Source organism: Argopecten irradians, chromosome 9, assembly GCF_041381155.1.
Source record: "Argopecten irradians isolate NY chromosome 9, Ai_NY, whole genome shotgun sequence".
In the NCBI taxonomy this organism is placed as follows: Eukaryota; Metazoa; Mollusca; class Bivalvia; order Pectinida; family Pectinidae; genus Argopecten; species Argopecten irradians.
In genome coordinates, this window is record NC_091142.1 from 19991466 (window position 1) to 20016046 (window position 24581).

At 35.7% G+C, this 24581-nt stretch overlaps 1 protein-coding gene across 2 annotated transcripts in view; it reads right to left on the reverse strand.

Annotated features, from left to right (window-relative positions):
• LOC138331725 (protein moonraker-like) overlaps nt 1–13923 on the reverse strand; it is a 42654-nt gene extending 28731 nt beyond the window's left edge. The window contains exons 1-15 of one of the 2 annotated variants that reach the window (XM_069279477.1): nt 13833–13923; nt 12536–13066; nt 11776–11937; nt 10971–11182; nt 10450–10671; nt 9877–10045; nt 9540–9593; nt 8849–9018; nt 7162–7313; nt 6659–6817; nt 6301–6337; nt 6056–6111; nt 4741–4834; nt 3244–3324; nt 1375–1545 (exon numbers count right to left, since the gene is read on the reverse strand). In XM_069279477.1, the coding sequence (XP_069135578.1) occupies nt 1375–1545; nt 3244–3324; nt 4741–4834; nt 6056–6111; nt 6301–6337; nt 6659–6817; nt 7162–7313; nt 8849–9018; nt 9540–9593; nt 9877–10045; nt 10450–10671; nt 10971–11182; nt 11776–11937; nt 12536–13066; nt 13833–13896 (2334 nt within the window). In that variant the 5' untranslated portion in view covers nt 13897–13923. Of the gene's footprint in view, nt 1–1374; nt 1546–3243; nt 3325–4740; nt 4835–6055; nt 6112–6300; nt 6338–6658; nt 6818–7161; nt 7314–8848; nt 9019–9539; nt 9594–9876; nt 10046–10449; nt 10672–10970; nt 11183–11775; nt 11938–12535; nt 13067–13309; nt 13410–13832 lie in introns of those variants that run through there. The other variant, XM_069279478.1, reaches the window with a different exon arrangement.
• Between the last annotated feature and the right edge of the window lie 10658 nt (nt 13924–24581).

Consider the following 24581-nt stretch of genomic DNA (forward strand, 5'->3'; position numbering starts at 1 on the left):
AAGAAGATCTATATCTATCTTCGGATGATGAAGAGATATATTCCAGGAACTGTCATCATTCTTTATACAATTATGTAGCTTATGATGATAAACCTCAATCCCCTATGAACATGAACAGTCTGGAAGATACCTTTTGCCTAGATGAGCATGATGTGAACGTAACACAACCAGAAGTCCTTATACACTCCGCGTACGGCATTTTCAAATCCACAAAAGACTTATAACTGTATATATTTTGATATAGCTCTGTATACATTTGTCCATTCACAAATAATCTATTGTTCATTACGTCATTAATGTTACCGCAATTCTTTACTTTAGCGTCACTGTTGGTATACCCAAATTGTCCTGATGACGACCGCCTAGCGGCCGAAACATGTAGACAATTTGTTCCTCTAAATAATAAAATCAACTGCAATGGATGTTGAGTATCCTTTTATTCTTTGATTATGTCTTCACATCCTAAGGATCTCTGTTGAATATCACGTGATATCCATCCAGCAGTCGTGGCACCGCTTTTCAACACCTCAGAGCGTTGGTTCTCTTACTCTACATGTTTTACCATTAATGTACAACTGTATTTACGTTACCAGACACAGTTAGAAAGACCATGCCACACTAAGTTGAACATTTGCTACATAACTAGACCTCATAAAAAGAGACCCACAGGCCCTAACGGTTATCTAACAACCTTGGCAACAGTTGTGTAGTAAATAAATATATATATATATATATGGTGCCATGGTGGCCATCTTGGATTTCAAATCAACCCGAAAATCAGAAGCAGTTCAAAATATGAAAAGTTTATATACGGCGTACAACGATGGATGAAACACAATGACTAAAGGTCATACTGACCAATCGGGTCAGATAACCTAAAATATGACCACTGCATTCAATGTCCCTAAGAAGACCTGTATACCAATTTTGACTGTAATTTAATGATTTTTAAATGTTGAATCTTTTAGAAATATATATTGTAGTTACATATCCAGAAACAGAAAATGCTTAAGATCTATTATGTTGATCGTAAACCACAGGAATTTCCTATTTATTGATCACTTAAATAAATCATACAATAAATGAAGTACCTCATAATGTGTGCACTACTTTTATAGTCACCTAGATCGAGGATATTCTTTATTGTATTGCCTGAATGGCTTCACATTGTACACTGTGTCATACTAAGACTTCTTTTGAAGACAAGAAAAAATAAACAAGACATAAAATTATCAACCGAACAGGAATAGTACGGCAGGACAGATGGACAGAAAGAAGTACAATGTATAAAATTCATTATTACTTCTACATGACAATGAAATAAAATCCTATTAAACATCCATATATTTTTGTCATGTAATTTTATAAGCTTACCTCCATTTGTTCCAGCTTATACATTAAATTCTCCAGTGTGGGGCGGTCCTGAAGAGCCGCTGCCTTTTTCTCCGCCCTCTCCTGTCTTTCCAGGGCCTGGAAATCCTCGGCAGTGTCCGTTATTACATCCTGTAGTATCATCTCCGTAAGTACATCTCTACGCTCCTCAGGCTGGTTATCATAGAATCAATAAAACAATATAAATCCAAGTCACAATTTTACAACATGAAGTTTGAGCATACAAATTAGAATGTTTGTCATCACACTTACAGCCAAACCTGTCATATAATTATAATGTGAATATAAAAAAAAAAAAAAAAAAAAAAAACAGAATTCTTTGTGTCCCAAATGGCAGGTTTTTACACATTTAGATCTATCTATTGGGCCATTTGAATACAGTTGAAACTTGTTATCTCGAAATTCAACGGACCAACGGAAATTATTTGATTCATCTGGAATTCGACTCAAACGTAATGTCATTAGGTTTGATCAGAATGTGGTTTTTTAACGGTCCTTATCTTATGACTATTACAGCCGGGTACATGCCTATTACCGTGATCAGCATATTATCGTGATTTTCCAACTTATAAGGTTTGTATTAAATCATTTACATTATATGTTTTCAGATGTTTTTTTTTTAAAAACATTAAAAAAAACTTGTATTACGATTGTATGATCATCAGGATAATAGGCATGCACCCTGATTTCCTGTAGGTGGTATACTGACTTCAGTGGTTCATACAACAAACTTATATGGAATGTAGTACAGTATAACTTGTCTATACAGGTGTCCGGTTTATAGAGGATAGAACCTTATCACAATATGTTCACATGGAAATCATCAGAAGAATTTTTTATTACAGCACAAACATTTATTCTCACATATGTACATGGTAGAACACATAATTCCATCCTACGTTTTCTTAGTTTCTGAGGTGTACATGTATGATCCATTTCTCTCGGTATGCTGCATTCAAATGAACTCTCAGAAGTTATGTGTATGTTTTATTGTTAAAATTGACCGTGAAAAGTATTCACAAATACAATGTACATGTAATAAAACCATCGAATGAAAAGTGAAAAGTTGTCACTATATGTGTATCTAGCCCTTAGTATACTGGTAGTAAATCCCCTTAGGCGCCTCATGATCAGTCCAATGTTGTGAAAACATTGCTGCCGGTTTGCCCAAGTTAATTTTACAAAGAAAGGTATAGTAACATTACCTAGACAGTTCCGGTTTTCAGAGTAGACAGCTTCCGGATTATGCAGGTTTAAAGTACTATAGTTTATTAAGAAATTTGCCAGGACCAAATAAATTAATCGGTATAGACAAGTTTCCGGTTTATACAGGGTTCGGTTTAGACAAGTTATACTGTAGTTGAACAAATAAAAACAATCATCTTTCTTATTTCAGAATAAAATGGTCTTTCAAAATAATAATATAGCAAATTAAATAGTTTTCACATACTGTAACAGATTACACACTCCGTATACATTGTATATTTACGTAATTGATTTTTGTTAATTTGAAATTTTGACTGAAATTAAATTCGAGATAGCGACTATTTTTTTTGCTGAATATCTGTTCTAGGGACCAGGAATCGACTTTGACTCAACCGGAGTTTTGAGTCATTGAAATTTGAGTCATCCGATCTTAAAAAACATATACAAAGATGGAAATAAAACGGGACTTCAAAATTAATTTGACTCAACCAGAATTTTTTAGACAGTATAAAGACCATTTTATCCTTATCTCCTTTGGTGGGCTATATATAGATTTTATTTTTGTATATCATAATTCCAAAGGATGACTAGGTATAAACTATTGTTTTAATATTTTGACATCGGAACAAAAGGATGATAACTTACATTAGTGATCTCATCTTCAAGCCCATGCCTAAAATTCGGATTAGATGCTGCAAGTAACTGTTCCTGGCGACAAGCTATCTCCTACAACATAAAAGTACAGAAAATTTAGTCAATGAAATAAAGGTATTATTTATTTTTTAGGATATCATTAGAATTCCACATGCATTTTAAGATAAGTCATAAATATTACTTAGCAAAAATTTACAGTCATGGACTCTCTCATTTAAAGTAAGTTTTTCCACCAATCAAGCTGTTATCACAAAACATTTTCAATGGATTATAAGACTCTTTCATATGTACACATGGAGGATAGGGGATATTCCACCCATTGATTTTGTGTGGCACATGTATTTCAGTTCTAACTACAAAATTGTTGTCATTTTGAAGAAACGTAGCGGTAATTTTCACTGTTTTGTCACTTCAGTCAAAGCACTGCGTCATACGTGATGTCACGACTTTAGGCGGAATTCCATTCATAAATTGGCGGTCAAGGCTACTCCGAGTCGCTCTCGATCACCATGATCAGACGATGTTTTGATTTTGGAGCTTGTTTTGTTGTATCAACATTTTTCACAGTTGTTCATATGGGATCCAGCGAACATGATTTCGATACGAGTGTCCGACCTTTGTTGTGATACAGGATTGTACGTATTTAAACGTGATTCTTGTTTAGAAGCGAAGCGGAGGACTGTTCTCGCTCAGATGTTAGGCTATCGTACATTAACTATAATATGTGGTTTTCATGTTCGACAGCATGTTTGAAATCATAAATTTGTGTCTATCATTCAGAGTTCTATAATCATTTAGCGATTGTGTGTGTTGTCAGTAAGTTAACAGAAACATGCATGCTACAGTACGAGACATGATAGTCGGTCATTTTTGGACTTAGGCCTAACCGGATGACGTGACACAGGGGCACGCAACACATTCATTAAATGATTACGCCTAGTAGATATACATGTACGTCATATTCTAATAGGATACGATGCACGCATGATCAAAATATTATATATGTTAACAGCATTTACGAGCCTCTGTGCAACAGGTAGGCCTAGATGGCATATTTCAACAGTTGTCTCCATGTAACACAAATTAATCTTACATAGCTATCTTACATGGGCAAACTCTATATAACATAGCCTGATATGAGAGAAAATTTTATCTAAACTTACAATAAAGTTAAATTCTTACAAGTTTTGTATAAGTTTGTTACTATAAGTATTCTGCTATCATGATAACAGGCATTGGAACCTTGAAATGCATAAACATTATGTTGATTTCATGACAAACATTTTGTTCATCTCAATGAAGTGACCATGAAAGATTTTCCGACAAATTACCAATAGCCTGGCGCAGTTGTCAGGTACCGATAATAAGTCGGTGGTTTTTCTCCGGGAACTCCATCTCCTCAACCTGATACATTCATAAATGACCCTGGTTACTAATAGGATATTAGTTATAATAGAACCAAATTCACCCTTCTCTAGATAGGCTTACCTCTGCTTGGTCCAGTAAAGGCTGTAGCCTCCTCTGGATGGCTATCTCTGCATTGTCAACCATTCTCTCTGTCGGACTCCGTGATCGTGCTTGTCTGTAGATGTAAATACACATTATATTCTGTGTTTGCATATTACAGAGTTATCTGCCCTTGTGAGTAGGTATTGATTGTGGTGTCATGTGTTTGTGAGAATAATGACATACTTTTTTGAGAGAACAATATTGATTTCACTCACAAAATAATGACATCACATTGGACACCTATCTCAAAAACTATCCGCAAGGGAGGTAACTGTAGTGTAATATTGCAAAGACGGAATAGAGACAACACAAAACATACATCCTACAAAAACCAGAATATGATAAAGATCACACAATGACCATTATACAAATATATTAATACTTAGTATTGGATAAAATGATTTTATATTAAATTATGAAAATACGAGTTAATTCCAATTCTTGGTATTTTATCTTAACACATTGTCATTAGATGTTTACAAATCGATAATTAGAAAAACTCAACAGGATATACAGGAATTCAAAACGTTAAATGCCTAATTAGATGAAAACTCATCAGTTCAACTAGAAAATTACAGCAGCATAAATATTCCAACATATTTCAGATTGATATCCCAGTAAATAATTGACAAAGAAACTCAACTCAAAGGAGTAGATATGATAGGACCAGTATCTGGCCTAAATTTTTCAGGCTGAAAGATCAACTCTGATCCACATCAATTGCAAATCAATAAATACTCTCATACTTGCCATTCATCAAAACATAACTTTTTATAACCATGTACACGATGTGCTCCACCTATGACGTCATCAAATTGATGATTTTCCTCTTCTCGCCAAATTTTGCTAGAAATTCATCATCTTTAGGTTAGAAAAGGCTTGAAATGGATTTGGCCGCCACCTTGGAGCAACTTTATATTTTGCATGGATATGCGTAAGTACCCGATACACAACGTGTGAAAATCTCTTTCTGCTCCACGAAGGCGGCCACATTCATTTTTAGAGACAACCACTCAAAAAGTATGATTTTTCAAGGATTTTTCTGAAAAATGGCGGGAAACTGCATGTTGATGACGTCATAGTGAACATAGTTAGCACATGCGGGATATTTTCGGGATGTAATGTGTTAGCAAATGTATTCAACAGTTTTATTGCAAAATTTTTTGTTTTTTAATGGAGATTTAATTTTGGGGCCATATTCGAGTCTTAACGTACCTTCTCCTAATATGTTACTAATCTGACTAGATTTGATTTAAAAGACCACATTTACAATGCATCCTGTGTTGTAGCTTACCTTTCCCTTCGTGAAGTGGCAGAATGCAGCTGTCTGCCTTTCACTGGGGTCTTCTTCTGAAACGTTAAAACAAACAATTAATAACAGTTATAGGATTGACTCTTGATTCTGTGTATTTTGTTTTGAAATCAATGTTAAATGTTAATATACTTTTCACTAATTCAATCCAAGAAGATTTCACCACAAGATTATATTGATTACTGGATGAAAAATCTACATTAATTTTTAAGTGTTTTGTCGCAAACCTTTCCCATCTGTTCCATGTCATCAGGAAATAATGTTCTGAAACAAAGAATACAAAACAGTGAAATAAATATACATTAAGCCTCCTTATCATAAAAACCATACAGTTGTTGTCTTCTCTAGCATAATGAAATATATCTATTTTATTGATAAAATTTTGCTGATTATCTTCCCTATCAAACACGCCTCAAAAAAATTCTGAATAATAGATTTTAAATTGTAACTATAGACATTAAAAAGCTTCTGTCTTTGTGACAAAATGGCTTATTATAATAGGTATTAACCATTCAATATTTAATTTGGTAGTGTTTCACTCTATACATTTACTCTATCATGGCTTGCAGGTTGGTTACAACTTACTTGACCAGGTCTCCGTCCAACATGTCCTGGATGAGGTGACAACGCTGCAGCGCCGGACTCTGTGAACGAGTTCTTCGCCGCCCTCCTTTAGATGGAGTACGCCCAGACCCTGCTGGTCGCCATGGCTCTCGATGTTGTCCAGGACTCATTGATCGCTCTCTTTTTAGTTTGAATGAAAAATTATTATGGCCATGGTTTCTAAAATTGATTATTCATAATTTATTTTTTTGACAAAAGGTTTTTCTTATATAAATATTTTCTTATTTCAAATATAAAAAATGCCTTTGTCATGGTCTCTTCAGTTCTCATTCAAAATAGATATCTTTTTATTTGGTATGAAATTTCAAACTACTCGCTGTGTATCATTTACCCACTGTGAAAGGGGAGGTGACACTAACTTGACGACTAAAATAAATTTTCCACATAGGATTTACTGGTCTCTTTTATGATTAAAAGATTTTAAATTTCTGAAGAAAAAATGCCCAACATATGTACATATTTACCTGGATGGAGTAGGGGGAGCAGAAAAGGATCTTTCCACGACAAGGTTACGCTGAGGAGTCACAGACTTGAGGTTTGATGAGACTGTGGGATCGGCAAAGTGACAGTCAGCATTCACTTGGACGGTAGCCCTTTGGGCACGAGCTCTCTTCTCCTGCAAACACAAGACCATGTCAGATTGAATCAGCAGATAATCTCTTATAGGAAGTCATATCCATAGTGGGATATATTATACTTCTAAAGTGAATACTGCAATGAGCTGACATTTACAATTCATATATAATTATTGGGATTTGTATGCCTTATTTTGTTAAGACAAAAATAAACCTGCAGTAATAAATTTACAAAATTTTATAAATAACAATGTAAAAAACAATACAGTGGAAATCGGTTAATACGAACTCGAAGGGACCGAAATAAAACTTCGAGTTATCCGAGTGTTCAAATTAAGCGAGTTCTCAATTAAGTCTACCGACAATCTCTTTACATGGTAATAGATCTACTTGTTCTGAGTCGTAAAACATGTGAGCAAGAAAGATATAAAAATCGTCGATGGTGATTGCAAAATTATAACAATAAAAGCGAAATAAATCCAAAATATCGATTTACAACTGCAGTCACAAATAACTTACGTAACTGAGACACATTGTTCATAGGAAGTTACGTAGAAAGTAATTCTGCGCATGTCAACTCATGATCAAACGATGGTGTCTGGTGAATGGTGTTAAGTCTATTTTGCCGAGTAAAAAGTTCAAAGCGCTAACATTATTCACACCTATAATTGTAGCATTGCTCTATAAAAACAGTGATCGTATACGCTTCAAGTTGTGATTGCATTTGAAACACAGTGCCAGGTGGCTAGAGATTAACGTTAGTTCCGTCCGAGTGACCACACCATACATATGTGATAGGCGGCGGATCGCGAGAGACCTGTTTTTATGATGTCGCCATTTCAGTCAGGGTAATGTTTATGTAAGTAATGATTATGTACTTCAACTTTACAACTGATTATCGCTGACGATTGTTGATATAATATAACTTAGGTTCATTGCTAAACATTAAACAGTTTTTCCATGTTTTGTAGTTGTAAGCGGCTTTTGAAATGCCGTGTTACAGAAAAATTTTAAAAAGATATCGGCATTTCAGCGATCTCGGTGTCCAAAAAAATCTCAATTCGTGTTATACGAATATCTAATGTATGATTTTTGTCATTCGGACCAAAAATTTACTTCGTATCATCCAAATTTTTTGAGTTTTCCGTATTAGAATTTTCCAAGTTTGTTAAACAAAGATAAAGAAGGAATTCGGCCGGGACCGGCATAGTACTTCGTATTAAACCGGGTTGTCGAATTATCCGAGTTTGTATCAAGTAAGTTCCACTGTAATGTGAAATGAAATTGTAGATCACATTACATGTACTGCCAAAATGCATTTTAAGCGATTTTAAAATTAGCTTTGTAAAATTCAAATATATACATTGTAAGTATTGTAATTCTCAAAATGTAAGTAATTTTTACTTAATACATGAAAAATATGGCACATTCAACTTCATAGGAAAGTGGACTCCAGTTAGAATTAAAATTAAAACAATAAAACGGTTAGAATTACTTCTTTGTCCCAGATATAAACTATAGGAACACATGACAGCTTTCAGTACTTACATTAACAAACACAAACATGAATGCCTACCTGTAGTTTGCCTGGTAAGATGAGACTTTTAGCCGGGGCCTGTGATGGTTGGTGCCCCGAGACTTCCCAAGCCATTCCAGCTTTGCCTCTCTTTAGCTCTCCTGCCTCCACCAGGGCGGCGATACCAGCTCTCATGGCCGCTTTCCTATCTGGTGTCCCCTCCATTACAACTAGTAAAGTTATGAACATTTGTTTAAGTTAAAAACCAATTAATAAGTTCCTTTCAGGTGTCCCTTCCATCACCACTAGTAAAGTTATGAATATAAATTAAAGTTAAAAACCAATTAATTTTATAGGTAAATAAAAATATGTAAATCAATGTTGACCCTGAGTGCACCAGAACATTTCACATTTAATACACTTCAATATTTAGTATAGACCTTAACATAGTGGAATGTTTTCTTTTTGATAGATTGATTTAATCTTAGGCAATACTTTTTTTTAAGATCTAGATACAGCATATCTAGTTCACTCAAATACAAGTTCTATTCAGTTCTGATATGAAGTATATGCTCATACAGTAGGTATCGACAGTTTAGATTAATTTTACATTTTTCATTTTCTGTTCTATAAGAATACTTATCAGTATATTGTGGCACTAAATTTTAGTAGCTGTAAAAGGTTATTTCAGTGTATTGACTGTACTCTGTATAAGAAATCATTCTGGTCATTCAGGTGAGCTGCTTCTCACCTTTTCTAGGTTTCTCAACTTTTCTCGATCCTGCCGTAGATGGTTTGATAATTCCTAAAGGCAAAATAAACACAATTAAAACTTAATGGGATAGTATCAATGAAGTTTTAATCTATGTGTGGTTAAATTATATCCACATAATAACAAATATTCAGGTCAATACAGACACCTGACCCTAATGGTGTTCACCATTAAAACTTTTGTCCTGATGTCTACTACTGGGGTAAACATAGTGAAATTATTATATATCTGGGTTTATCATACCGAAAATCATATTTCATCTACCAACTGCATTCAATAGAAAACAAGAAACAAAATCAAGGTGAAGAGTAAAGACCTTTCATAGGTTTGTTCTCTTTGCCCACATCTCTTCTCTGCACTGGACGACCCCTCTGTGGGGGGTCTTGACGAGTAAAAGGACCACGAGGAGGTTCCTTTATCTTGGTAACAACAGGTTTGGCGACCTCCTTCTCAGGTAAGTCTTTGCACCATGCTTTGTTTAGATCCTTAAACGAAAGAAAATTAACTGGATGAATACAGGGCTTGGTATAGGATTTTTGAAACATATGCATATTACTTAACATCTAATTATAATACTGCGAGTTATATTCCGAAATTAGAACAAAAAATTGAATGATTTAAATCAACAAAGCACTGTAATAGTTGTAGTGTCAATTAATTTTGTAAAATATTTTCTATCAGGACATGCAACATTAGGAATAGAAATCTTCATAACATACATGTATGTAATCTACATTTTTATTTTATAAGTAACAAATAACTATGATATTACGGAAAATAAATTTTAATCATACACTAATAAGCAAGATATTCATGAATATAAATACTTTTTATAACACACAAAAAGTCATAAAAAAGCAGGTATCACCAAGGTTACTTCTAAACTTACATCGACCTTGTCCAGCATCTTAAGTAGGTCGGCCTGTACACTGGACTGTTCCGAGGCCATCTGGTTACTGAGAAGTGTCATTTGTCTAATGAGGAGGGCCAGTTCATGGTAGGTAGCAGGCAGACCTCCACTTAGGTCTGTATGGGGTAGGTTAGCAACGAAGGACTGGATCGCCCGTATAGCTCCACGGTGAGCTGCCGCAAGTCTGGCAGAACTACGACTCTGAAGGAAAAATCACAAGTCTGATAATGATTTGTTTAAGAAGGGCCAGCAATTATCATGTTATATGTAGAAACTTTTCTATAGGCCTAATGAAATTGAAATGAAAGTAGGATAGTATATGACAGTCACATTTTCTTATATTAACAAATTCCCTTTTGAAATAATGAAATTAAAGGTTCTCATGTTTCATATACTATATATATTTCATATGTACAAATTGCTTGACGAATGTCAATGTGAAATAGGATGCAATGCATATGTGTTGCCACCACAATTTAGTCTAGTACAGTATTCCCTACCTTCTTTGTATGTTTTATCTTCTCTGGACCGAGGCGGATACATTCGTTCTGTAACTCACGGACCTGCTGTCGTAGCATGTAGAGCTGACGGGAAGTTCGAGTTGCCAGCTCTTCCATGCGTACATGCTTTCGCTGCGCTCCCTCCTCCACCTCAAGGTACCCATCCTTCGGGCGTTGTTTGGAGGATGGTTGTAAGAAGGACATGTCTTGATCTGGCATGAGAAATAACAAACAGTTTATGAAACAACAATTAGATGAAAGGTACACAGGTACTTGGTCATCATTTGTGATAAAGACCATAATCTGTTTGGTTTACATTTTATGGTAATGCATAAATTATTCTGTGATAAGTAAAGGTTTATACAGCAGTATAGCATCAGCAGGAGAGTAATTATATATAATCATTTTCATACCCTGAATCTCAGCCTACGTTAGCTAGAGCGTAAAACTAAACCTAAAGAGAAGTTACTTGTTCCTAGAAATCCCAAGTGTTTAACATAACAATGATACATGTATATTCCTCAACAAGATTGAGAATTTTAATTCCCTACTACTTTATTAATTTATATCCTGAATTTGCATTTAGGTTACCTGCCCATATATGTAGGTATTGATTGTTACATCATGTCTTTTTTAGCATAGCTTCACATTGTTAAGGGAAAACGACGTAATATTCGCTCACAAGTGATAATGTCATAATCAATACCTACAAGCAAGGGCAGATAACTTTGTAACTTTGCAGAGAAGAAATGCAGTAACTAGCTGTTAACCTGATTATGATTCAGATTGTCATAGAAAGCATTACCACTCATTGCCCTCTGTTCTATTATCTGTATTTGTTGTAGATATCCCTCCATCTCGTGCTGTAGTCTCTCTATCTCTTTCTCCGGTTGGTTAGACGGAGCTGTACGGGGAATAGGATAGAGCTTAAAGTCTGTGTCTCTTGATGGTGGTGACTGTGATGATACTGAGAAAAAAGATTTACAGAATGATTTCAGGTTGTTAAAACTTTTGAAGGTGAAATAATATATGAGTTTTTCATTACAAGTACATATTGCATATAGCATTTTGTATGTGTTTTGTATGTATATATATATATATATATATACATTGTACTAATAAAATGTAAAATAATTTAATACCTACATACAAACACAGGTTTACGATGCGCAAAAAAAATACTAAAAAAATACTAAAAATACTTTTTTTTTGCGCGTCGTAAACCTGTGATACAAATAAACCACATTGCAGCTGGTATGCATTTTATTAGAATATCATCTGCCCAAAGATATGCAATAAATACTATAATGGCATTTTGACAATTTGTGTTCTTGGTAAATATATACTATAAAACAGGGCTTACAATTATCATTTTTTTTATCTGTTTGATTAAACAAAAGTTGAACTTTATAATTATGAATTGTTTATTAGCTACTTGTAGATCTTGTTCTTTTTAATGCCTTAACATCTGTATTATTGAAATCTAATAACAGATGACAATAATAAATATGAACACCTGTATTGACTGTGACATGAATATGGTTAGCACAATGTATCATATATACCTGGCATGGCCATGTCTGGTACTCGGCCTCCCCCTGGTCGAGACAGTCTTGGAGGAGTCTGTGTTTTGGCATTCTTTGGACTACGATTCCTGTCATGCTCTTTTATCTTTATATTTGTTTTGCTTTTCACTGGTTGACGACGCATCCTATCCCTGGAGGCTCGATCCCTAATCACTTTTGTTTTTCCATAGGTTTTTGGAGAAGGGGAGCGTGACCTTGTTCTGGTTTTCCCAAGTTGTTTCCTCATATTTTCTTCCTCCTTTTTCTTGCGTATATCCCTCTGAGCCAACCTCATAGCTATGGACATTCTATCCTCCGACATGGAGGACAAGTTTAACCCTCCAGACACATCTGGGTTAGGGTGACCGTGAACTCCAGCATGACTGACCGGGAAAACTACACCTGGAGGGCCTCCCCCTTTATCAATCACTATGGGGTTTGGTCGGTGAAATTTGAAGGCCATGTTCTGTACATTACTGGGAACATCTAGATTAAACTGCAGTTGATTTTGTATAGGATAGAATGCCATATCTGGAAGGAAAGCAAAATCATAATTATTACAGTATAGCTTTGTCTTTATATATATGCATTCACACATTACATACCTGTCTGTATGCATGTAAACGTATATTGACTGGGCCATTTTCGATTTTAAACTAAAATGTACACAACACGACAGTCTGATGCCTTGACACCTATAACTTGTAGATGTTTTAACAGTTACATTACCTTTACAAAATTAATGTGTAACCTGATAATTATATACAATATTACCGTCGGTATCGAGGAACTTCTGGTGGGCAATATCAACACGACTTAATAATCTTTTAAATCCTTGATCAAAAGTACTAGTGTCTCGTCGTGCTATACTTCAGTAGGCTCTAACGTTGATGGAGTAATTATTGTGTAGCTTGTGTCAGAATATCTCGGGCCAATTTGAACAGAACATTAGAGTATACGTATCGATTGTGTGGATTGATTTGCTACAAATCAATATTGACTACGTAAATATATGAAATTATTTTGCCTTTCGTCAATCACGAGAAACTGTGATACAGTAACGTATGCAAAATATAGGATATTCCATGATTCGTACTTTTTGTCGACAAGCACAGACACGAACCACGCAAAACAGAACGTAGGTTTGCAAAGAAATCCAGCATTCAAACGCCTAAAAACGAATGCATGCAATTATAACACACACCTTACTTATTATATCAATAAATAATGACATAACAATATCCTGTAAAATAACCAAAAACTAAAACAATTGCTACACACAGTGATGTTAGCTTACCGTATTTGTTGACAAATTTTTGAAAAGTGCAACTCCTTAGTTTCGTATTTTCGCTTAGGTACATGAAAAATAAAGAAAATAATAATAATTTCTAGTATGAAGATTGTTGGTAAAATGTAATAAAAAATAAGATATCAAATTTTGAGTTTATATGTGATCTAGACAAACTTGTATTTTAAATGTTTGAGTAAAATGTCGCTTACTCTACCATTTACCCTTTTTAACAATCGCGAGTTATTTCCCTTTAACCATTATACAAAACAGCAGTAGACTATTTTTTTGTTTGTGTACAAAACACATTATTCTGTGCCGGTTTTATCAGAAACATATATTAGGGAGATTGGCAACTCAACCATTTTTACGATCGGCAGATGTGCCTCTGTATGTGCTCATGTCTTTTTGGTCACACCAAACCATGATATAATGTTTAAACTTTGTGTTGGTGCAACAATAGTTAGCTAGGAAAATGCCTATTTATAAACAGAGGGTTCATCTGCCTGTCAACATAGATAATGTACCCAAATTGATACCAATACACGTAGATTTCTCTTATATGACATTTGTTGTTTGGTATGCTTCACTTTTTTTCTGTTTTGTTTTCAAAAAGAGCATACAAACTTTATTTTGATGCTTTGTTTTTCTTATTACAGTGCTTATTTTTATTGTTAGAACGATTAATATCATGTCTCGAAATTTCTAGTTTTGTCACATGATGTGTACCCAAATTGATACCCAGCGAGAAAAAATGTATAAAATTAAGAAAATTCAATTTATATAGATTTTTGTGATTTTACTTTATAAAGGGGACGTTGTTGCATTTATTATAACAAGTTATACTGAATACAGTTATGCATTTTACTGTAAAAATTGTACAAGTGTTTTCACAACAGTACCTGTGCTAATTTGGTACTCTGTAACACCACGTAATGACTTGTGTGATATTTCAATGATTTAAATTCAGTTTTCTGTGGCATTCACATAGGCTTATATAGTTCCAATGTGGTGTGTATGTCAAAAGACCACTATCAATTATTTTTAATGATTGTAAAAAAATTCAATGTAAAAAAACTACAAACATAATTATGAATCAATCAAGTTACAAAATACCTGAATCTAGTAACAGTTTTAGTAAAAATTAAGATGGAGAAATAACGCTATACAAAGAGCAATTTGCACGTGACTAAATAAAAAAATAATGTGTGGCAACTATATTTTATCTATTTCTGTTAAGTGTTTATATCTTAAATTTCATTATTTAAGAAAATTTTCTTTGAGAAGGCCTTACGCTTTGAAAAAACACTATTATAGTACAACTAGTAATTGTCGCACGGCCACATTTCTAGGGATTAACACGTTTCAGACAGAGTTATCAATTTCAAAGTTATCTTTCAGAGAAAATAACAAAAATAGTTACATAAAACGAAGCGTAATTATCAATAAATGATGCATCTTTGGTATCACCACTGAGAAATGAGGTAAACTTTAACAACACAAATGTTTTAGGTATTTTTTCAATCAGTGTATCAATTTGGGTACAATGACGTTAATATAATGAAATGGCGTGATTACGAAAGCCGATTGGGCTCATTTTTCACATGATTCCCTATAACGTGACGCTACCCAAATCGGTACATTTTTAACGTGAAGCAGGATTAGGATTTTCAGTTGACAATCTAAGATTTTCAGTTGACAATCAAAGATTTTCAGTTGACAATCTAAACTGACGATAACAGCCCGAATAAAAGTTAAGGTGCATGAAAGTACATTTAATTTGTAACTGTGACATTCTACATGTGTCAGATTTGTTCCTGTTACTTATTTTCTATAATTAAACATGAAAATAATGATACCACATATTTTAAAACAAGAAAAGAAATTGCTGAATATAATATTTTTGACAGATTAGTGACTTAAATAAACTTAAAAAGATAGAACTTTCCTTAAATTAATTCAAACATTTTTTTTCGTTCTAGACATTTTTTACTGATCAAATCAAACTTAGGTGTACCAATTGGGGTACTCCAACCTGCTGAAACACAGGGCTGGACAGGATATAAAAGCCCTTTATTTATAAATATACACTGCTGACAAGTAATCAAATCATGAAATTAAAACTGAAGGTATCTATTCGTGGAATTTTAAAAGATTGGATTGAAGCACACGTTTGAAAATTTCAACAATCATCTTCAATAAGTGTACCAATTTGGGTAGAGTCACGTTAGACTCTAAAAAAAAACCCAGAAAAAAAAACAACAACAAACGAACAAACAACATTGATAACCATGCAAGTACATGTAGATATTCACATAAATACTTGTACATGTATGTTAACAAAAACATGGTAAAATGACCAAAAAGTGTCCAAAATTCTTAATTTTATAATTTATGCGTATTTTGGATGGTTACCATTGCAACTACATCTGCAAAATTAGAAAAACGGTCATGATAGTTGAATAAGAGATGTAATAAATATTAAAAATGCAACAAATTAATCACTAAATAACAGTTTCGAAAATTTCATGGATTTGGGGCCCAAAAAGCGACCAAACTAGCCCTACATGAAGTCTTTTGTCGTAACTTGTTTTTTCTGTATTTTCTTTTTGATTTTTCATAATTTTTTTTAATATATAAAAGTAACATCGGATACCAGCACACAAATCATTTATCATCTTCATTAATCATCATCATCATACATATACCAACTCAAAATACAATGTTATTCAGTAATTAATACAACAGTAGCAAACTATAGTTGATTATCATTCTCACCACTCAATAAACAGCATTACTATAGCTTCACTCACCACTCAATAAACAGCATCACTATAGCTTCACTCACCACTCAATAAACAGCATCACTATAGCTTCACTCACCACTCAATAAACAGCATCACTATAGCTTCACTCACCACTCAATAAACACATCACTAAGCTTCACTCCACTCAATAACAGCATCACTATAGCTTCACTCACCATCAATAAACAGCATACTTCAACACACTCAATAAACACATCACTATAGCTTCACTCACCACTCAATAAACAGCATCACTATAGCTTCACTCACCACTCAATAAACAGCATCACTATAGCTTCACTCACCACTCAATAAACAGCATCACTATAGCTTCACTCACCACTCAATAAACAGCATCACTATAGCTTCACTCACCACTCAATAAACAGCATCACTATAGCTTCACTCACCACTCAATAAACAGCATCACTATAGCTTCACTCACCACTCAATAAACAGCATCACTATAGCTTCACTCACCACTCAATAAACAGCATCACTATAGCTTCACTCACCACTCAATAAACAACATCACTATAGCTTCACTCACCACTCAATAAACAGCATCACTATAGCTTCACTCACTTCACTCAATAAACAACATCACTATAGCTTCACTCACAACTCATAAATAAACTTAGCACTCACTATAGCATCAGCTTCACCACTCAATAAACAACATCACTATAGCTTCACTCACCACTCAATAAACAACATCACTATAGCTTCACTCACCACTCAATAAACAACATCACTATAGCTTCACTCACCACTCAATAAACAGCATCACTATAGCTTCACTCACCACTCAATAAACAACATCACTATAGCTTCACTCACCACTCAATAAACAACATCACTATAGCTTCACTCACCACTCAATAAACAACATCACTATAGCTTCACTCACCACTCAATAAACAACATCACTATAGCTTCACTCACCACTCAATAAAACATCACTATAGCTTCACTCACCACTCAATAAACAGCATCACTATAGCTTCACTCACCACTCAATAAACACATCACTATAGCTTCACTCACCACTCAATAAACAACATCACTATAGCTTCACTCACCACTCAATAAACAACATCACTATAGCTTCACTCACCACTCAATAAACAGCATCACTATAGCTTCACTCACAACTCAATAAACAGCATCACTATAGCTTCACTCACAACTCAATAAACAACATCACTATAGCTTCACTCACCACTCAATAAACAACATCACTATAGCTTCACTCACCACTCATAAACAACATCACATATAGCTTCACTCACCACTCAATAAACAACATCACTATAGCTTCAATCAATAAACACATCACTATAGCTTCACTCACCACTCAATAAACACATCACTATAGCTTCACTCACCACTCAACTAAACAACATCTACTATAGCTTCACTCACCACTCAATAAACACATCACTATAGCTTCACTCACACTCAATAAACAACATCACTATAGCTTCACTCACCACTCAATAACACACATCACTATAGCTTCACTCACAACTCAATAAACAACATCACTATAGCTTCACTCACACCACTCAATATAAACACATCACTATAGCTTCACTCACCACTCAATAAACAGCATCACTATAGCTTCACTCACACACTCAATAAACAACATCACTATAGCTTCACTCACCACTCAATTAAACAGCATCACTATAGCTTCACTCACCACTCAATAAACAGCATCACTATAGCTTCACTCACAACTCAATAAACAGCATCACTATAGCTTCACTCACCACTCAATAAACAGCATCACTATAGCTTCACTCACCACTCAATAAACAGCATCACTATAGCTTCACTCACCACTCAATAAACAACATCACTATAGCTTCACTCACCACTCAATAAACAGCATCACTATAGCTTCACTCACCACTCAATAAACAGCATCACTATAGCTTCACTCACCACTCAATAAACAACATCACTATAGCTTCACTCACCACTCAATAAACAGCATCACTATAGCTTCACTCACCACTCAATAAACAACATCACTATAGCTTCACTCACCACTCAATAAACAGCATCATCACTATAGCTTCACTCAACATCACTCAATCAATAAACAACATCACTATAGCTTCACTCACCACTCAATAAACAACATCACTATAGCTTCACTCACCACTCAATAAACAGCATCACTATAGCTTCACTCACCACTCAATAAACAGCATCACTATAGCTTCACTCACCACTCAATAAACAGCATCACTATAGCTTCACTCACAACTCAATAAACAGCATCACTATAGCTTCACTCACAACTCAATAAACAACATCACTATAGCTTCACTCACAACTCAATAAACAGCATCACTATAGCTTCACTCACAACTCAATAAACAGCATCACTATAGCTTCACTCACAACTCAATAAACAGCATCACTATAGCTTCACTCACCACTCAATAAACACATCACTATAGCTTCACTCACCACTCAATAAACACATCACTATAGCTTCACTCACCACTCAATAAACACATCACTATAGCTTCACTCACCACTAATAAACAGCATCACTATAGCTTCACTCACCACTCAATAAACAACATCACTATAGCTTCACTCACCACTCAATAAACAACATCACTATAGCTTCACTCACAACTCAATAAACAGCATCACTATAGCTTCACTCACCACTCAATAAACAGCATCACTATAGCTTCACTCACAACTCAATAAACAACATCACTATAGCTTCACTCACCACTCAATAAACAGCATCACTATAGCTTCACTCACCACTCAATAAACAGCATCACTATAGCTTCACTCACCACTCAATAAACAGCATCACTATAGCTTCACTCACCACTCAATAAACAGCATCACTATAGCTTCACTCACACTCAATAAACAGCATCACTATAGCTTCACCTCACCACTCAATAAACAGCATCACTATAGCTTCACTCACCACTCAATAAACAGCATCAACTATAGCTTCACTCACAACTCAATAAACAGCATCACTATAGCTTCACTCACCACTCAATAAACAGCATCACTATAGCTTCACTCACCACTCAATAAACAGCATCACTATAGCTTCACTCACAACTCAATAAACAGCATCACTATAGCTTCACTCACCACTCAATAAACAGCATCACTATAGCTTCACTCACACTCATCACTATAGCTTCACTCACCACTCAATAAACAACATCACTATAGCTTCACTCACCACTCAATAAACAGCATCACTATAGCTTCACTCACACTCAATAAACAGCTTCACTCACCACTCAATAAACAGCATCACTATAGCTTCACTCACCACTCAATAAACAGCATCACTATAGCTTCACTCACAACTCAATAAACAACATCACTATAGCTTCACTCACCACTCAATAAACAACATCACTATAGCTTCACTCACACTCAATAAACAGCATCACTATAGCTTCACTCACCACTCAATAAACAGCATCACTATAGCTTCACTCACAACTCAATAAACAACATCACTATAGCTTCACTCACCACTCAATAAACAACATCACTATAGCTTCACTCACCACTCAATAAACAGCATCACTATAGCTTCACTCACCACTCAATAAACAGCATCACTATAGCTTCACTCACCACTCAATAAACAGCATCACTATAGCTTCACTCACCACTCAATAAACAGCATCACTATAGCTTCACTCACCACTCAATAAACAGCATCACTATAGCTTCACTCACCACTCAATAAACAGCATCACTATAGCTTCACTCACAACTCAATAAACAGCATCACTATAGCTTCACTCACCACTCAATAAACAGCATCACTATAGCTTCACTCACCACTCAATAAACAGCATCACTATAGCTTCACTCACAACTCAATAAACACATCATCACATCACTATAGCTTCACTCACCACTCAATAAACAGCATCACTATAGCTTCACTCACCACTCAATAAACAGCATCACTATAGCTTCACTCACCACTCAATAAACAACATCACTATAGCTTCACTCACACTCAATAAACAGCATCACTATAGCTTCACTCACTCAACTCAATAAACAACACTCACTATAGCTTCAACTCAACTCAATAAACAACATCACTATAGCTTCACTCACCACTCAATAAACACATCACTATAGCTTCACTCACCACATCAATAAACAGCATCACTATAGCTTCACTCACACACTCTCATAATAAACAGCATCACTATAGCTTCACTCACCACTCAATAAACAACATCACTATAGCTTCACTCACCACTCAATAAACAACATCACTATAGCTTCACTCACCACTCAATAAACAGCATCACTATAGCTTCACTCACCACTCAATAAACAGCATCACTATAGCTTCACTCACCACTCAATAAACAGCATCACTATAGCTTCACTCACCACTCAATAAACAGCATCACTATAGCTTCACTCACCACTCAATAAACAACATCACTATAGCTTCACTCACCACTCACCACTCACCACTCACTCCATTATCAAACAGCATCACTATAGCTTTCACTCACATGTACTCATATCATAATCATGCATCATCTATCATCAAGCTTCACTCACGCACTCAATCCCATAAAAATTGATAAATACAGGCATCACAGTACAGTTGTCGTAATTTATTGATTTTTTTATATCTGGTTGAATATGAAGAGGTTATTACAGTACACTAAATCAACTTGAACTTACGGCGGTGTCAATGTGAATAATTCGCAACACAATCCATGTATTTTTATTTCCCCAAGTTGTAGGCTTATTGCCCTCGTTATTTCCTCCATTATGAAGACAAAATGGAAGATTAAATAAATAGAATAACATGTATACACTATTCAGTGAACATGACGTGAAATGTGCATATAATGATATTAGTGACGTGACAATAGTTGAATACTTTGGTATATAACTAGGTTTTTTATGGCGCAAAAATGTTTAGAATTTACATGTATGAAGGAATACAGGTACATGTATAAGCAATGGCAGCCAATGATCTCTTTCTCAGAACTATTACGTGGAATTATTGTTGCGATGATTATACTACAGTGCTAATGGTTTGTTATCAAAACGCAACGGAAAAATATTCTTATTAAAGGCCAGCTACCTTTCCGAAACGGCTTTTAATTCTAAAATGTAAATGTAAAGCGAGATCAGTAATTTTGCAGAGTCGCAAAAGTTATTAACTTACCATTAATACTACACACTCATCATCATCTTCTGAAAAAATAATTGAATTAATAAAATCTAGCGAAAGTCGTACTACGGAGAGTATCGCACTGAGTACCCTTGGCTAGCGAAAGTCGTACTACGGAGAGTATCGCACTGAGTACCCTTGGCTAGCGAAAGTCGTACTAGGGAGGGTATCGTACTGAGTACCCTTGGCTAGCGAAAGTCGTACTAGGAGAGAGTATCGCACTGAGTACCCTTGGCTAGCGAAAGTCGTACTACGGAGAGTATCGCACTGAGTACCCTTGGCTAGCGAAAGTCGTACTAGGGAGGGTATCGTACTGAGTACCCTTGGCTAGCGAAAGTCGTACTAGGGAGGGTATCGTACTGAGTACCCTTGGCTAGCGAAAGTCGTACTACGGAGAGTATCGCACTGAGTACCCTTGGCTAGCGAAAGTCGTACTACGGAGAGTCGTACTACGGAGAAGTATCGTACTGAGTACCCTTGGCTAGCGAAAGTCGTACTACGGAGAGTATCGTACTGAGTACCCTTGGCTAGCGAAAGTCGTACTACGGAGAGTATCGCACTGAGTACCCTTGGCTAGCGAAAGTCGTACTACGGAGAGTATCGTACTGAGTACCCTTGGCTAGCGAAAGTCGTACTACGGAGAGTATCGCACTGAGTACCCTTGGCTAGCGAAAGTCGTACTACGGAGAGTATCGTACTGAGTACCCTTGGCTAGCGAAAGTCGTACTACGGAGAGTATCGTACTGAGTACCCTTGGCTAGCGAAAGTCGTACTACGGAGAGTATCGTACTGAGTACCCTTGGCTGGCTAGCGAAAGTCGTACTAGGGAGGGTATCGTACTGAGTACCCTTGGCTAGCGAAAGTCGTACTACGGAGAGTATCGCACTGAGTACCCTTTGGCTAACCAAAGGTATTCAGTCATAGAAGCGAGGGTATCGTACTGATTACACTTGGCTAGCGAAAGTGGCTGATTAACTTGGCTAACCAAGGGTATTCAGTCATAGAAGGGAGAGTATCGTACTGAATACCATTAGCTACCGAAGTCGTACAGCAAGTTACGTTCCAAAGGAAGAAAGTTATAAAAGAGAGCGAAAATTTGAGAGCAAATATGCAGTAACTGTAATATACAATGTTTGTATACGCTTTGGTACCATAATGAAGCTGCATAATTGATATTACACAGATATGTGCCATTTGATGTAACTTCATTAATTGCAAGTATGATATGCACTAATTGTGAATTAAGAGTACTATCAAACATCACTTGGCTGTAGCGCACACCCTCTCATTAATTGGACTGCATCGTAAAACCTTATTGGTCAGTAACACGAAACTTTATCGGTGGGCACATGATGTACAACGCGAAATCTTATCAACACATATCCTTGCGCCGACCCGTATACTAACGCGAAAATGAAACCTCATTGTTTCAGAGCGGAAACCTCGATAGGAAGGTCAAAACCTTTTGGCCAAAATCGCGAAACTTCGTTGTTACGTGTACTTATCAATGAAGTTCGCGTTACGGACCATAACTGGTTTCCTATGTAAATACATAGGCATATTGTTCATATCCATATGGGCCCAGTCACTGCTGGGTATGTTTGTGATACATCAAACTTAATAAGTATATAACGCGAAGCTATAGTGATCCGAAGCATGAAACTTCACAAGTTCGTAACGCGAAGCTTTGTTGATACAAATGATAGACCTTCCCCAGTTTGTAACGCGAAACTTTGTTGATACCAAGAATGAAGCTTATAAGTTCGTAACGCGAAAGCTTGTTGGTACGAAGGACGAAGCTTCAAAAATTCGTAACGCGAAACTTTGTTGATACGATGGATGAAGCTTCAAAAGTTCGTAATGCGAAACTTTGTTGATACGTAGGAAGTAGCTTTAAAATTTCGTAACGCGAAACTTTGTTGATACGAAGAATGAAGATTCAAAAGTTTGAAACGCGAAACTTTGTTGATACGAAGGATGAAGCTTCAAAAGTTCGTAACGCGAAAGGTTGTTGATACGAAGGATGAAGCTTCAAACGTTTCAAAAGTTCGTATCGCGAAAGGTTGTTGGTGCAAAGGACGAAGATTCAAAAGTTCGTAACGTGGAACTTTGTTTATACGAAGGAATGAGGCTTCAAAAGATCGTAACGCGAAACTTTGTTGATACGAAGGATGAAGCTTCAAATGTTCGTAACGCGAAAGGTTGTTGATACGAAGGATGAAGCTTCAAAAGTTCGTAACGCTAAAGATAATTGGTGCGAAGGACGATGTTTCAAAAGTTCGTACCGCGAAAGGTTATTGGTGCAAAGAACGAAGATTCAAAAGTTCGTAACGCGGAACGTTGTTTATACGAAGGGGTGAAGCTTCAAAAGTTCGTAACGCGAAACTTTGTTGAAACAAAGAAACGCCAAAGATTATTGGTGCGAAAGATGAAGCTTCAAAAGTTCGTAACCCAAAACTTTGTTGATGCGAAGAGTGACGCTTCACAAGTCCGTAACGCGAAAGTTTGTTGGTCAGTGTATGTATTATGAAGGTCGATCGCGAAACTTCGGTGACTAGTACGACAAACCTTCATAGGTTCCAAACACGACATCTCATTTTCCCGGACACTAACCTTAATGATTATCCCCTGCAGAATTTTTATATCCGTTTCACGAAACATAAGCGGCATTGGTTGCTTTTAATAATCATTACAATGTTCGAGAAATAAATCACC